This window comes from Cyanistes caeruleus, chromosome 2 (assembly GCF_971803275.1).
Source record: "Cyanistes caeruleus chromosome 2, bCyaCae1.hap1.1, whole genome shotgun sequence".
Lineage (NCBI taxonomy): Eukaryota > Metazoa > Chordata > Aves > Passeriformes > Paridae > Cyanistes > Cyanistes caeruleus.
The window spans coordinates 81,513,823-81,529,054 of NC_141702.1; the positions used below are offsets into that span (position 1 = coordinate 81,513,823).

Here is a 15,232-nt window from a genome sequence, read left to right on the forward strand (position 1 = left end):
GTCTTCTATCTAAGCTGGATTATTGAGGTGTGGACAGTGAAAGGTACTTGAACTTTCTAACCTAAACTTCCCAATTAGCAAGAGACTTAAAGGAAACCTAGCTGTGGTATAAGCCAATGCCCACATGTATCATGAAATGTTTCCTATTTCTCAGCTGGGACTGGAAAAATTAATTTGTCTAATGCAAGTACAGATGTGCTCAAAATGTCATTCAGCATTACTGGCAACCGTGGGAAAACAGTTAGTATAAATAAATAATCATTGTTGCACAGTGTAAGAGAGAATCGGAAAGTGCTAGTTCAAAATTCTGCTTTTCTTTGAACTGCCAGAAAATACTTATGAGAGGGCATCTAATAAAAAATACCTTTTAAAACGCTAAGGCACATTAGGAAAAATCAGTTTCATTTAAATTTTTACTATGCAATAAGATTGTGTAAAATACTTTACATAATATATTATTACATAGTTACATTAGGTTGAAGGACATAAATTATGAGGATAGGTATATTTTTTAGTTATCTTAAACATTTGTATTTACAGTAGCTTTGAACTGAGCTGCAAATTTCTTATAATTAAATTAAAAATAAGTAAATATTCTAACAGAAGTGCTTCGCATTTACTTAGCGTCTACTGACTTAATCAAATAGTCTGCTGATGCTTCCAATCGTGTGTTAGGTAACACTGCCCTCAGAGGGCCAAGGTAAGGAAATTCAATCTCAAAACCACTGGCATTATTTCTGATAATTTTCTTTGACCTGGCATTAATTACAGTTGTTTCTTTTTTAAAAAAATAGCATATAATTGTGTGATTTACTTTTATATGATGCTGCTTACTGCTTTTAGATAAATTCAGGGTCTTTTCCCCTCTATTTAGTAAATGGTGTTGTAGAGAGTTTGATCTAACAAAAAAAGTGCCATACAAAAAAAGGGGAAAAAAATAAAGGGAGACAATGTTTGTGTACTATTTCTTTTAAATCCATTTGAGTAAATTGATGAAACAGACAAAAGGCAGCATTTTGGTGTATTCTCTTTTTGGAGGGTTTTTTTCCCCTCATTTCTTTTCCCCCCTTAAATCTCACTTATGTCTGTGTGGCAGCTGTTGCTTCTTTTAAGGAAGCAAGTTTTTGAACTCAGGTTTCTGTTGCTTATCAGCACTGTATATTAAAGACATTTCCTTCACACCTCTGAGACCATTTACATATTGGAAACTGTAGATGTTTTGCAAAAGTGTTTTTTTAAAAATACATTTTAAAATAATACTATTAATTTTAAGTTACTGATTAATTTTTCAATAATTGATAAATTTACATTTTCTTAAAGATTACAAATGGTGAGACTAACAAAGCAACTGCTGAATCTGAGGTGAAATACATGTTTGAAGAGAGAGTTTGAATTGTGACATAAAGTAAAAGAAATTGCAAACTTTTGGGTGATAAATTTTTTAAAACAGATTTTTTTTACTCCTCACATGATTTCTTAGAAAGCTCTCCTTTCTGAAGCTTCTCAACAGTATGAAAACTACCAACATTGCATCACTGGAATAAGCATATTTTGTGAAATGTTGTCCTGAAGGCAGGTTTCTTGTTACTGGCTGTCAAAGGCAAAAAAAGAAAAATCATTAAGGCTGCAGTACAGAGGCAAATAAAGAGGCAGCCACGAGGGTCATGTTCTAAACAAACCTCCATTAAGCACTCTTTGTTACTGTTGTTAGCCAGTGTATTATTAAATACAACGTTAATTAAAGAGTTGCATGTTACGAGGGTGCTTTTTGCATGAAGATCAGGTTGAATTTTCATGTGCTTCAATAATATATTGCTGTCTTACTTAAGTCTTTTGGGTGTATTCTCTCAGTAGTTAATAAAAAAGCAGACCCCAACAACATAAAATTTGTATTTTGTGTGTATGTATGTATTGTCTGTATGTATCAGTGAGATGCATATTCTAGTGCCACTTTCCTCAAGTAGCTTAAAAAACTTTGCCTAGAATTGAAATGATGGAGGAATTATTTGGCTTTCTTTGCTGCAGTAGTTGCAATTAGAGACCTCTTCTTATTGTCTAATAAACAGATCCTAAAAGAATGTGGTTTTCAACTTGGAAGGGTGTAAACTTAGGCAAAATAATAATTTAACTTAAATTAACACAGCAGGAAGCAGGGTACAAACCTATTATTGCTCTGTGGCAAATCCACTGCTTTTTAAAATACTGTAGCTTGATTTTATTAAATTGTCAGGATATCTTGTGGTTTTCCTGGACTTCTCCTCTCTCATAGAATTACTTTTCACTTGATTTAAGAAATTTCACATGAGAATTTCCTATACTGTGCTTTCATTGAGGTAATTAATAAATATACATTCCAAATATCTTTAAAGTGACTTAATATTGGTAATACTGGGAAATACACTTTTTTTTTTTCTTTTAAATGCAGGGCTGCTAAGTTAGAAGACATGTGGAAGTGTTTTTTCTTTTCAAATACACTGCTTTGTTTTAGCATTTTTGTATGGAGAATTTATTTAAAGGCAAATCAGTAAGCACGTGTATTAAGAATTATGGACTAAAATGTTTTTCTATATTTAGGCAGATTATGTAAAAGGAGTGCAGTTATAAGAGAGCACCTAGAGTACATTTTGAGAGCCCTTAACCCACTTGAGCAGCTAAGTGAACTGTTCATTGATACCACCGTTTAGTCTTTAAAAGTGTTCACCCATTTGTTAATTAAATTATAAAATAAATATAGGGGAGATGATAAATATTCACATATAAGCCTTAGAGAAGAGTTGGAATATTGGTGTTTTCAAGAGAAAACCAAGGTTTGTGTGTGTGCGTGTTCGTATAGATGTTTTGAATAAATAGTCTGACCATCATTCATGATGGGAAACCACTTGGGAGAAACGTTCTTTAAAGAAATACGTCTGTGAAAGAAATAGATGGATCCTTATGTTCATAGTGTTTCACAGTTGCTTTTAAATTGCTTTTTCTTTCTCTGGCTATAGTTTATAGAGCGAAGTCAGAGGTACAGCTATGCTCATAGGCAAACTGGTACTTCTCTGTTTTATGATCAGCTTTTATCCAGGGTTGCTAACTATCTTCAGAGGAGCTTGAAAGTGCTATTCTGCTCTTCTAATGGTTCTTCTCCAGGCATAAAATCAGCCACCTAACTCAGTAGGTGATTAAAAAACTGTCCAGTTTTCTGATTAAGAGAATCTGTGTTTGACTGCTACTGAGTACTCAACCCTGAAGTGTTGTCCTAAGTGGTGAAGAGGGAGCAGGCGATCAGAGAAGTGTGTGCTGGGCCTGTAAGGCCACCTGTTAGAATGGCCTCCTTTTCCAACAGCTTTCATTTTGGAGAGTGTATGTAAGGAAAGGCTGCCATTCTTTCCTCAGTGGCTATTAAGTGTACTTACCCTGTCAGCCCTGATCCTTAGAGCAGTCTGCTTATCTCCCTCTTCAGTTTATTCCTAGCAGAACTCTCTTTGAAACCTAAGCCCTTGGATAGCTGACCAGCTTTAGACATGTTGATATTGTCTCCATGCTGTCCTTGAACTCTTCAGCAGGTTTGGGTTGCCTGTCTCCTAGGTAAGACTAAGATCTGGATAGATTGCAGACCCAGTAGCAGGCACTTTCTCTCCCTTAGTCTTACAATGAAATGAGATATAATTTATTAGAAAAATACTGAAGATTCTCTTTTTAAGTCTTTAAGAAAGCCACTAAGATGTTAATATTTTTAAAACTTACATTGGATGATCTCATACATAAGGTTATGGTTTTGCTTCAACTATTGAGCCCATGCAGATTTCAGAAAATTTGTTGCAGGGAATATTTAAAATATTTTAAAAATATGACTCATACCTTTACTTAGGCCTATGGTTATTTCATGTTCAAGTATTCAGCAAACTTAATTTATTGCTTTTCATGTAATGCTGATACAGTTTTTCATTCTTGTTGGTATTAAAGTTACATATTTGTTTTCCCATGCTGTACTTGTGTTTCTTCTTCAGCTTACAAAGTATCTTGTACCTGTTAGTTTTGTTTTGGTTTTTATTGCATGCTTGTTGTGTTAACTGGTATTTCCTACTGTGAAATGAGCTCGGACTGGCAGTATCAGGAGGGATGTTCCCAGCCAAACTAGAACCAGAGGCCTGAGAGAAACCTGTGCATCAATATAAATGTAACTAGTGCCATATCTGCTGTATTCATTTAAAGGTCAAATTAAGTTACACTTGGACTTTTTCAGTTCTTTCTACCTACGTGAAAATGTCTGTATAGCAGTCAAGCAAGTACCCTGCTATCTAAAAGCAGGACTAAATAGGAAGAGTTTTGCTACATAAGCCAGCCTGAATAGCCCAGTGTTACCTGTTCTCTTCTTTTCTCTGTCTTGTACTCCCTACTCACCTTCTCTCCTTAAATACATGAAAATTGGACATGTTAGTGGCTGCAGTTGGATTTGTTAAGCCATGGGTATTGTCACAATCCTTACAAGCTCTGCTCAAGTTCATCAAGGCCATATCAACAATTCCCATGTCAGACTTCAGATACAATTAGTTGATTGCTTTGATGGAAAGGTGAGGGTGAGATTAATGAATTTTTAGATTACCCTTTAATGAAGTAACCTCCACATTAGATGGATGTAAACTTCTTCCTGATTTTTGAATGGCCTAAAAGCTGTGTAGCTACAGCTAACAAGGTGCTGATGTGGTAAAGGGCACTGCCAGGCTGGGGCTTAGTCCAGGAGCACTGCAGCCCCTAGGATAGTTTGTTTTGAGCATCTCACAAATGGTGACAAGTCTTAGGTTCCTTGTTGGAAATTCTGCATTGTTAATACACTTTTTTTTGGAAAATGTTCACTTGTATAAAGATGAAACAGTGACTTTAAATTAAGTTTTAATAATAGTCATTATTTACTCTCCAGAATTTATAGAAATCAAAGATGAGGAAAGCTGGGAAAATCTAAACTAACCTGTACATAACTAAGTAATTGCACTCCAAAATGAAATTCTTACTGAATTCTTATGTGGCATTGTAAAGTATAATAGTATTAATGAAATTTTTAACCCCTAATAGCAAGTAAGTGGCATTAATTAAGGAGTTGTGTCTTCTGTATGTTTCTGATCCTAAATTCCTCATAGGTTCAGAATGTAGAATCTTTTGCTCATGCTGGGGTAGGGGAAAGGTGGAATGGTAGGTTTATTGGTGGACTTACCTCTTAGAAGGTAATTGTCTTCTACTTTTTCTTGTTTATTCCTTTTGCTTTCAGCTATATTTTAAAAGTATATTTAGTGTAGGTTTTCCTATTACCCCCCAATTTCCCTGTGTTTGCTTAATGTATGTTTTGAGAAAATTATAATGACTTCTGGTTTGACTCAGCAGGGTAAGTGTTCTAACTTGTGACAATTTAGATTTCATTTGATTATTAAAAGGCAAGCTGTAGAGTTTGGGTTTTTTCCCTGAAAATAATTGTTAATTATTTATGGTGTAAGCATGCAGGATATTTGAAATGTATAGTCTGATAAAATTCAGAATTATACGATATTATTATTCCATGTTTGTAGGTTCTTATTCCAGAGGCATTGTTGTACAGTGCAGGCTTACCATTGCAATTCAATTTTCCCTTCTTTTGGACAGAGTTAAGGTTTTCTCTGTAAATTGAAAACATCTGAAAAGATTTAGGTATAATTAATGTTAGATACCGACAATAGGATATGTTCTTTAATATTCAAATTTGGGGTTTTTTCTACCGTGTTAATGAACCTTTTTTTCCTTCTCCTTTAGGAGAATATATAAAAAACTGGCGGCCAAGGTACTTCCTGCTAAAGACAGATGGCTCTTTCATAGGCTATAAGGAGAAGCCCCAGGATGTGGATCTGCCATATCCACTCAACAACTTTTCAGTGGCAAGTATGTATTTCCAGTATTTATTATTCTCTCAGCATATAGACAGATTATCTGCTACATATTGCTTCGTGTATAATTCAAATTTTATAGATAACATTGAGAGTTTAATGCCATATGCCATACTAATACACCAGTAATCTTACATCCAGCTCTACAAGATGTATTTACAGTAGCATGGAAGATCCATGCATTGGTTTTTGAATGTTTTTTGGAAGTCTTAAGTTCTCATTTTATGTGTGTGTGTCTGAAGTGTCTCTAAATAACAATGACATTTGACAAATAATTGCTGTAAGAAGAAAATTCCTGGAAAGTTTACCTTTATTTAGATCTCTGACCTCTTTGTTTTTCATTAGTATCTCTGAATTCACTTGAAAACTCAAATTAATTTGAAAATTATCTAGACTTTCAAATGACACAAAATCATGCTAAGTTATTTTTCTCTTGGATAATCAGGTAATCAGCTCTCCAGCCTGGTTAATGGGCAATTTCAAGCAATCAGACAATTTGAATATAATAACAAAGCTACAAAGTGTGTATCTGTTGGATAAAGTGAAGATTGTGTGTTTTCCAAGAATGTTTCTAAAAGACAAATTTGTAGGGTTTTTGATCTGTCAGAATGAGATTGGTGAGTGTTTCTGAACAGAAATGAAAGTATTTGAGGAGAAAATTAACGGGGCAAAAAAATCTCTTTGAATTGCAAATATCATAGCTAGAAACTTTCAGAGGAACACTAGAGAATTTACCCATTTTCTTTCAAAATTGTATTAAGTGTACTGCAAGACAAAAAGTGGTGGTGTTTAGTTTTATGGAGAAGTATAGGAGCCCACCACAAGAGTATTAGTACTTAAGGAAAGGGCTCTCTTCATCTTCACTGCTGAACATGGAACAAATGCTACTGAGACTGAATTTTCCTATTTTCTTGATAAAATTGTACTTGATACTGACTCAGCCTTTGTGTATACAAAGTAATTTGTCTATTTTTTTGGGAAGAAAATAATCTCATGTTCCAAGCCCATGTCTCACCTCACAGCTAGAAGAGGAAAACTTTACATATTCTTATTGCAACAGAAAATTATATTGATTGTGCAAACCTTCTCATAGTATTAGAGGCTCGTTTTGCCTTGTTGGTATTCAGCATAAAAGCAGTGATCTTTAAGTTGTTCATATGAGTAGGAATTGACTAAATCATAGGCCATTATTCATTCCTTAGTTATTGTTCTGCATATTCTAATTGCTCTTTTTTAGCAGGTAGTATTTTTCTAGATTCTTTTACCCTGGTTTGCAGAAGAAGACAATTTCTAGAAATACAGTGGGCTTTTTTGTCCTGCTTTACCATGTTCTTCATTGTATATTCTGTCTTCCTTTGCTGCAGCAACTAGAAGGGTGATCCAAATGGTAGTTCTGCTAAGCAAGGAAATACATAATTAGCAATTATTATAGCATAATGACCAGTGTGTTGGTACTGGTTTTGTTGGGGATTTTTGGTACCCAGAGTTTCTGTTATGTAATTCTGATATTAGAATGCTGTCCCTGAACTTTGTCTTCATAGAAATCAAAAGATTTCACATTGTTTTCAAAAATGACACCATCACACCCCACCCCCCCAGCTAAAAAAAAGAAAAAGAAAAAAATCCTTTCTTCAGGTAGTAAGTCTCATAGGTCTGATTATTAAGCTGTGTAAGCTAAAGCAACAAGCATGCAATATTAATTGAAAAATTGAATTATTAATTGAATAATATAATATAATATAATATAATATAATATAATATAATATAATATAATATAATATAATATAATATAATATTATTAATTAAAGAAATCCAGTATTGATAAGCAAGATGACTTGTTCTGTTTTTCTGACAGGAAAAGACGTAATTTTATCAGAAATGTTGGCTGATCAGTGCAAGAATAGGGAAATATATCACTCATCCAAAGAATCTCATGAAATTAAGTGGAGTGCCTGTGTAGAATTCACAGGATGAAAAGCAAACCAGGATGGTATTACACTTAAATTGCAAGGGACTGTAAGTTTTTTATCAGCTATTTTATCTGTCTGAAGATGAGATCATCGGTAGGGCAAATAAACAAACAAAATTGCTGTATGAATGAATCACATCTCATGGGAAGTACCTGGTAAATGTCAAGAACTGGTCTCACGGCCTCTGATCCAAGAGTTCCTGAGCTGCTGCAGTAGGTTTGTGGCCACAAGCAGTGCAACATATTTTTCCTGTAATAGTGAAGTACATTTTTCATAAATTACTAGCCAGGCAGATGGAGTGTGAGATCACTGTTAATACCATCTTGATTAGGTTGGCAGGGACTTAAAGATATGTCTTTACAGTCCTATCTTCATGTAATCTTTGTAGCTATCTGTAAAGTAAGAGTGTGGTCTCAGTCTACTTTTTGCTCAACAAATGATAGACATCTTTGGCTCTTGCTTGCAATTTGTTATTTAAGCAGAAAAGGCCGAGGCTGTGGTATTATTTGCGTAGTACTGTTGGAGTTAAATATGGGAAAGTTTGCACAGTTGTACTTTGTATGATATTTGTTGTGTAGTTTAAAATTTTCATAAGCAGCTCTGTCAAACTAGTTACTTCTATCATGCAGATATTTTCCCACCAGTGTCCCCTGACTTCCACTCCTGTGACATCAGCTTTACTTTGCAAAAGTAAAGCTCTTTTCCAGGCATAGTAATATTTCCCCTAGTGTGACTCCCTGATTCCTTCCAAGATAAATTTAAAGTTCCGCACCTAATTTCTATTCCCTTGATCCTTTGTCATCTGTTAACTCCATTGGGAATGATGAGAAGGCTGGAGAGAATGATTTTACATACTGCTAAAAGTGCTTCCAGTGATAAATATGTCTTTGCTAGCAGAGCCTTTCTCATTGAGGAATGTTTTGTCATACAATGGAGTGTTCAGAGGCCATCCCTTTTCTTTGGGGTGTTATGGGAGGAAATGTGGGGGGAAGGCATTTGGAAGTGTGTGTGTGTAAACAGGTAAACTCTCTACAGAGAGAGTGAGACACTGAGGCAGCACACATGTGCTTCAGTCCATTGCCAGCCACCTAAAATGTAGGGGAGCCATGTGGGCCTGAAATGGAGATGAGGGATCTCTCTTCCTTGGAGCACTGAAGATGAAACATGGTTGAGTGAAGGGTATGACAGAGTGGGGCTGAGTGGAGTTGAGCCCTTGGAAGGACACAGGCTGGTCTTAGGTGTCCTGAATGGCCTTTACCCCCCTGTGGCCACTACTCTTGAACTTTGAGTGCACAGGGAAGGCAGACATGGGCACCCTGCACTGCATCTTGGAGCTGCTGCAAGGTTGCAGGACGAACAAATCAGCCAGTTTTGGTGGCACTGAATAGTGTGCAGGAATCACGGGTTCCTCTCCTGCAGAGACAGCTTATTTTATACCTAACAGAACCAACTTCTTTTAAACGGGCGTTGCAAGAGCTGTGTATTTGAAGTAGGCTGTTAGTCCCTTAATGCTCATGCCCTGACACTGAGACTCACAAAAAGCTCTGCCATGCAATCTTACCGTGCACTTGAAGATAAATGAAGGCGGTGTAATTACATGGGTGGGAAGTTCATTGTGAAAACTTAAAACTGGGTGATACTGGTTTCAGGGGTAAATTCAGAGGTGTGAGCTTACTGGAATTGTCTGGTTCAAAATCAGTTCAGCTCTTTTCAGGTAGAGAGGAGCAGTTGCAAGTAATCAAACTGCTGTAGCTTGTATAGATACTCTTGATTGACTGAGTCATGGTAACTGAGTGGGTGTGCATTCCTAGCCCACTTCAACTGCAAAATAAAATATGTTAATTTAAATTGCTTTTGCTTAGGCATTTATGCAGTCAGAACCAGTTTAAAAATAATTTTGGATTCAGTTGGTATGACTTCTCTGTACAGGCAGAGGCCTTATAAAAATGTCTTGTCTTTAAAACTCCATTATGCTTCTTTGAGAACAAAACTAATACTCTGGGTAGCAGGATGTATTTCCTCAATACCCTCCCATCCTCTCAAAAAAATCCAACATGGCTACATAATGCGGTTTTCAACTGGCCCACTGTTGTATAAGTGGAATAAATGCTGCTTTATGTAAACCATTGTGGTCTTTGATTGTCATTATTATTTGGGAAAGCAGGGTGGGGAAGAATTCTACTTCAGTTCTACTTAAGGAAGATTTGTGACTTCACTGATTTGAAAAAAACCCAACTTCTCACATGCGCAGTGAATGTGTAGGTAATCACACGGCACATTTGGAATGAAGTATCTCTAAGAATTGGCCCTTTGCCTTCATTTGGATCTTTACATGGGGAATAATTGGGAAGAGCTGTTTCCCTTCACAGTATCCTTTGATCTTTGGCCAAGAATTATGTCACCTGGAACTTTTTTCCTTATTTTCCTTAAAGTATTATCTTGAAAGATAATACTTTCTAAGCACTCTGGTACAGCTACCCTTTTTATTATCTTTAAAAAGAAAAAGAAATTTATTATAATATTATTATTATTATGAAAAGGTGACCTTTTATAAATTTCATTTTATTTTTATTTTCTCTTATAATTATCAAGATTATCAAGAACCTTGGCTATTCTAAATGGAGAATATGTGCTTTTTCCTGGTCTTAACTTTTCAGTGGGCTGGAGACAAGATTTTATTATTTTTAGGCTTTAAAAAAGTTCAAAACAGGAAAACTGAAAGGTTTTGGGGAATAATGTTAGGGCTTAAAGAATTCTGAAGACATTCTTTGAAGTAATGGGTAGGAAAATATGTATGGCTGTTTTAAGTGAGATTAATTTATGTAGTGAAATACTTTGGCATTAGACCAAAGTGTGTAACTCCAGAAATAATTTTTCAATGAGATTTAAGTCCATTTAAAAAAAATTGTTACAATACTGGATTACATGAACCCAGAGATAAGATATAACTGTACTTATAATTACAGTGTGAATTTGATTTCAAAGTAATAGTAGTTGAATTGAATAAGTAATGTTCATTCAATATTGAAAATACTTGTGGAGAGAAAAATTCAATGTATGTGTCATATACTGCATTTGCAAATACATCTATGGAAATTCAAACTCAAGTCTGTTGTGTATAGGAAATATTTCCATCTGTGTTGGATGGAGAAATATTTGGGAGGCTTTAAAATTGCTTTATGAATGGTTTCTAGGCGGTATAGTTGGTATCCTGTCCTTTGACTTAGAAATTTATAGCCGGGCCTGAAAGTTTTTATGCCAGTGTGATATTCCCAACTGCTTAAATAAAACTGGGGTGTTTGCAAGAAAGACAGAGAAGGATGTATCATTTTACTGTTTTCCACTAAAACAAAGTAAAGCCCAGGCAAAACCCATGCAGAAATCTCCTATTTCCATTCTCCCTTTTTGCATGAAGGGGCAAATGATAAACTAGTTGTGGTGACAGGAAGACATAGATGCTACTTTGGTACTTTTTGAAGTATTGGAAATAAAAGGCTTTGCAGCACGATGAACTGCACAAAGTTTGATCTTTTACAGCTTCAAGGAATATAATTAAGGTTTTTTTGTCATACATGTTGTTATATTATCAAAGCACATATAAGTGCTTGTCATGAGCCAAGCCCCACAGAAGTGGGATTTTTACCCATACAGAACAAAAAGTCAGTCCCTGCTCCAAAATACTAAAATTCCAAATATAAAACAAGTGACAGCAGATGGATGCAAACAGATGGGGGGAGTATGAGAAAACAATGAGACAGTATTAGCCTGTAGTACAGGCAGTGGTCTCAGCACATCAACAACTAATCCATTGTCAAGGTTAGATTTTTACTCTCATCTCCCTTCCTTTCTCCCTCCCTCCTTCCCTCCCTCCTGTTTGTAAGGCATGGTGAAGGAGAGTTTTAAGGAGGATTTTAAAGAGAATTGTATGACAGAGGGAAATTAGATGTGCTTTAGAGAACTGATGATGAAAATTGTAACAGTAAAGGGATGGGTGGCATTTTGATACTGAATTAAAAATGATAACAGGGATGAGAGTGGGGACACAGATAATGTTGAAAAGCTACCTATATTTGATGTTATAGAGCTGGGTAAGAAATGGGAAATGCCAAAAAAAAGAGTGGTGTGATCAAGGGAACAATGAACAAAAACAATCTACTATGAATAGTTTTGGGAATAGTATTTTTAGGATAAACTTGTATTTGTTTGGATGAAAGAAGAGATATTAAATTGTTCACATAAATCTCTATTGTGACCAAACTTAAGTGTAAGGTGATACTCAACATAGATGAGATGTAGTAAGTAGTAAGCCTTTTGGAAAACCTCAGAGAAGTAGATTTCCCTTGGGAAGTTGGTAAACAAGTGGGAGAATCAAAAGGGAACTAAGCTAGGGGTGTATCACACACCTCACACACGCATATTTGTTCCTATATGTAAAATTCATGGATTTTCATGTGTATGTGAGCCCAAATATGTGTATCTGTCTCTGTGTTATGAAAATGGTCTATTAGTTCTGCTAATTGTCTATTTGTCTAACAAAAAAGGTCATCAGAGAACTGTAGATTTGGAATACAGACTAGCAACAACAGAGAAAGGTATTTGTAAGAAGTATGTTCATTAAATTTTGATATGAGAAAGAAAAATTATATTAGCAATTAAATAGGCAAAGGTTGTGACAAAAATGTTTATCTTGTAAAAGAAAAATCAAGGGAAAAATAAGAAATCAAAGTTAAATTATTATGCAGATAGATACACAGAGAGATATAGATCTGTGTAAAGACAACACTCTCCCTATATGTTAAAAAATGGAAACATTATAAATAATGCAAGCAATGGCTTGATACTATTTTTTGATATCATTTGATAATCACGGGAAGTTATCCTCTGTGCTAAAATTCAGTCTGTATTGTCTGTATTAGAAATAATTTCTCAGATATGCAGCCTTCTGTTCATTTTTTAGTACAATTTTTTATGGCTGCTTGAATGTTTAGTATTCTTGTCTAGCCATATCAACACATTCTGCTGAAGTTGAAACCTTTCATATATGAAATAATAAAATGGTATTAGTGTTCTTTCTGTTTTTTTTTTTATGCTGAGTGACTGCATTTGGGAAAAGAATGCTGGTGATTATACAGTTAAAGTTATAGAATTCAAACTTTAAACTTTTTAATAAAATCTGAACAGATGATCTGTGCTTTTTTTTTTTTTTTTTTTTTTTTGGAACTGGCAGGTTTCAGGCCCTCTAATTGGCTTCCCAGCTTTGCAGAGTAATTACAGCTTCAAGCAAACTTTGTCATCTGTGGTTCAGAATGGTGTAAAGTAAACAGAACGTTTTGAAATACAGTTTGTAGTTAGAGTTGCTCAGGAGAGTTTAACTAGCATAACTACTTAATTTAGACAGTAGCAGTTATTTGAAAAAGATAGTCTAACATTTTAGAATTGTCAGGTTGGTTGTCTATATGAGGACAAAAGTTAACCTCTGGTATGTACCTGACTTTGTATTGTCTTTTAAAAGGGTAATATCAATAATTGAGAAACATTCATTGCGTATCTTTTTACTCTTTTAATTTATTTTTTTTTCCTTTTTCTGTATACATCCAAAAATGGCCGAAGGAGTGCTATGCACTTGTTGGAACAGTGTTGCCAGTCTCTGTTACTGTTTTTATATTTTGCTGCTTTGAACAAGTGTTGTCCCCCAAGATTTTTCATCCCCTCTAATATTTAAGGAAAAGTTCTCATGACCGATGTTTCATCTCAGAAAGGCAGAAAGCTTTAGGAATAAAATGTGGAATTCCAAATTGTAGATGGCTAGCATACAAGAACACAAAGTTGAGTCTGTCTGTTTACTGGCTTACTCATCTTTTTGAATGATAATTTAGACTTCCAACTGTTTTGAGTTGAGATTCAGTCCTTTAATTACATATGTTTATGTATAGTAGCAAACTTGAAGACATTATGGTAGAATGTTCTCTACTCTTGGTAATGACCCAACTATCACTCGAGCATTCGGAGCCAGCTCTCAGTAGCCAGTTTTACTTTCTTCTGTGCTTTTGTATTTTCCAAACTATTCACTCAGTCTTAAACTACTATGGTTTTTCCACTAATTAGTAGAAAAATATTTTGGTAATTAGCAGTAACTGTGTATTACAGCACTTATTCATCTTAATAGATTTTTTTTTTCCCTTAGTAGTAGGTGAAATGTATTCACAGAGAAGTTGTTGCACTCATGGCAGGAATACTGTTTATCCCATACATTTGTATACAGAAGCACATGAAACATGTGGGTCTACTAAATATCAGCAGACTTCAGTTATTTTTATCTACTTGAGAAGAATGGGTAGTACACCTCTACTGGGAATACACTGGTCCTCCACTTCTTTCTGAAACCCTTTTTGCCTCATAAGGGACAGATATGAATGCATTCAATTTTAACCTTCCACGAGGAAATAAAATCTTTAGCCACTTGTAACAGAATATTAGCAAAGCGAAATAGGTTTTGCTAAATTTTATTTTCCAATAATTTCCTCAGTGATAGTGAAATGGCATTTTTGGGGGTTATTTTTCTGGAGATTTTTTGTTTTCAATACCACTTTCAATTCTTAAGGTTTTTTTATTACCTTTCGTTGATTTAGTTAACCATCTGTTATGAAAAGTCAGAATAAATGAGTTTTTGTTAATAATTTTTATTATTATTTATAATGTTAATAAATATTTTATTCTTGTTAATAATGTGCATAATCACTGAGGACTGACTAAAAAGTGTAATATAAGTAGAATATTACACATATACATATATGTGTATATATATACATATATATATATACACACATATACACATATATATATATATACACACAAATCTGTATATACATACAGATTTACTTAAAGTACATACCATTATATGTCACCCTGAAAACTCAGCTTCTGAGCTTATTGACATTGTTTTCTAAAGACTTTCCCAGGACAGTAGCTGTAAACATAGATATGTGTGCATTCTTTCTGATACACGTCTTGTGATGGAGATCTCTCATGGCCAGTGCAGTGAGAAAGTGTTATCCTGACCATCCAATCCCTGGCCATGGTCAGAAGCCTATAAATCCTGTGAGGAAAAATAAACTCTTCCTTTCACCACACCTTGAGCTATGTCCGTGTGATCTATTCATCTTCAGCGGCAACAAATATATATATATATATATATATATATACACACAAATCTATATATACATACAGATTTACTTAAAGTACATACCAATATATATATTTATTATACTTTTATAGGATATTATATTTATATATATATATATATATATATATATATATATATAGGCGAAGACCATATTATGCATAACATTTGGACATAAGCAGGTG

The 15,232-nt window shown here is 34.6% G+C and overlaps 1 protein-coding gene across 1 annotated transcript in view; it reads left to right on the forward strand.

Moving 5' to 3' along the window:
• Positions 1 to 15,232, forward strand: part of AKT3 (AKT serine/threonine kinase 3) — a 149,852-nt gene that overhangs the window by 73,708 nt on the left and 60,912 nt on the right. The window contains exon 3 of the mRNA XM_086878243.1: positions 5,767 to 5,892. Within this exon, the coding sequence (XP_086734369.1) occupies positions 5,767 to 5,892 (126 nt within the window). The remainder of the gene's footprint in view (positions 1 to 5,766; positions 5,893 to 15,232) is intronic.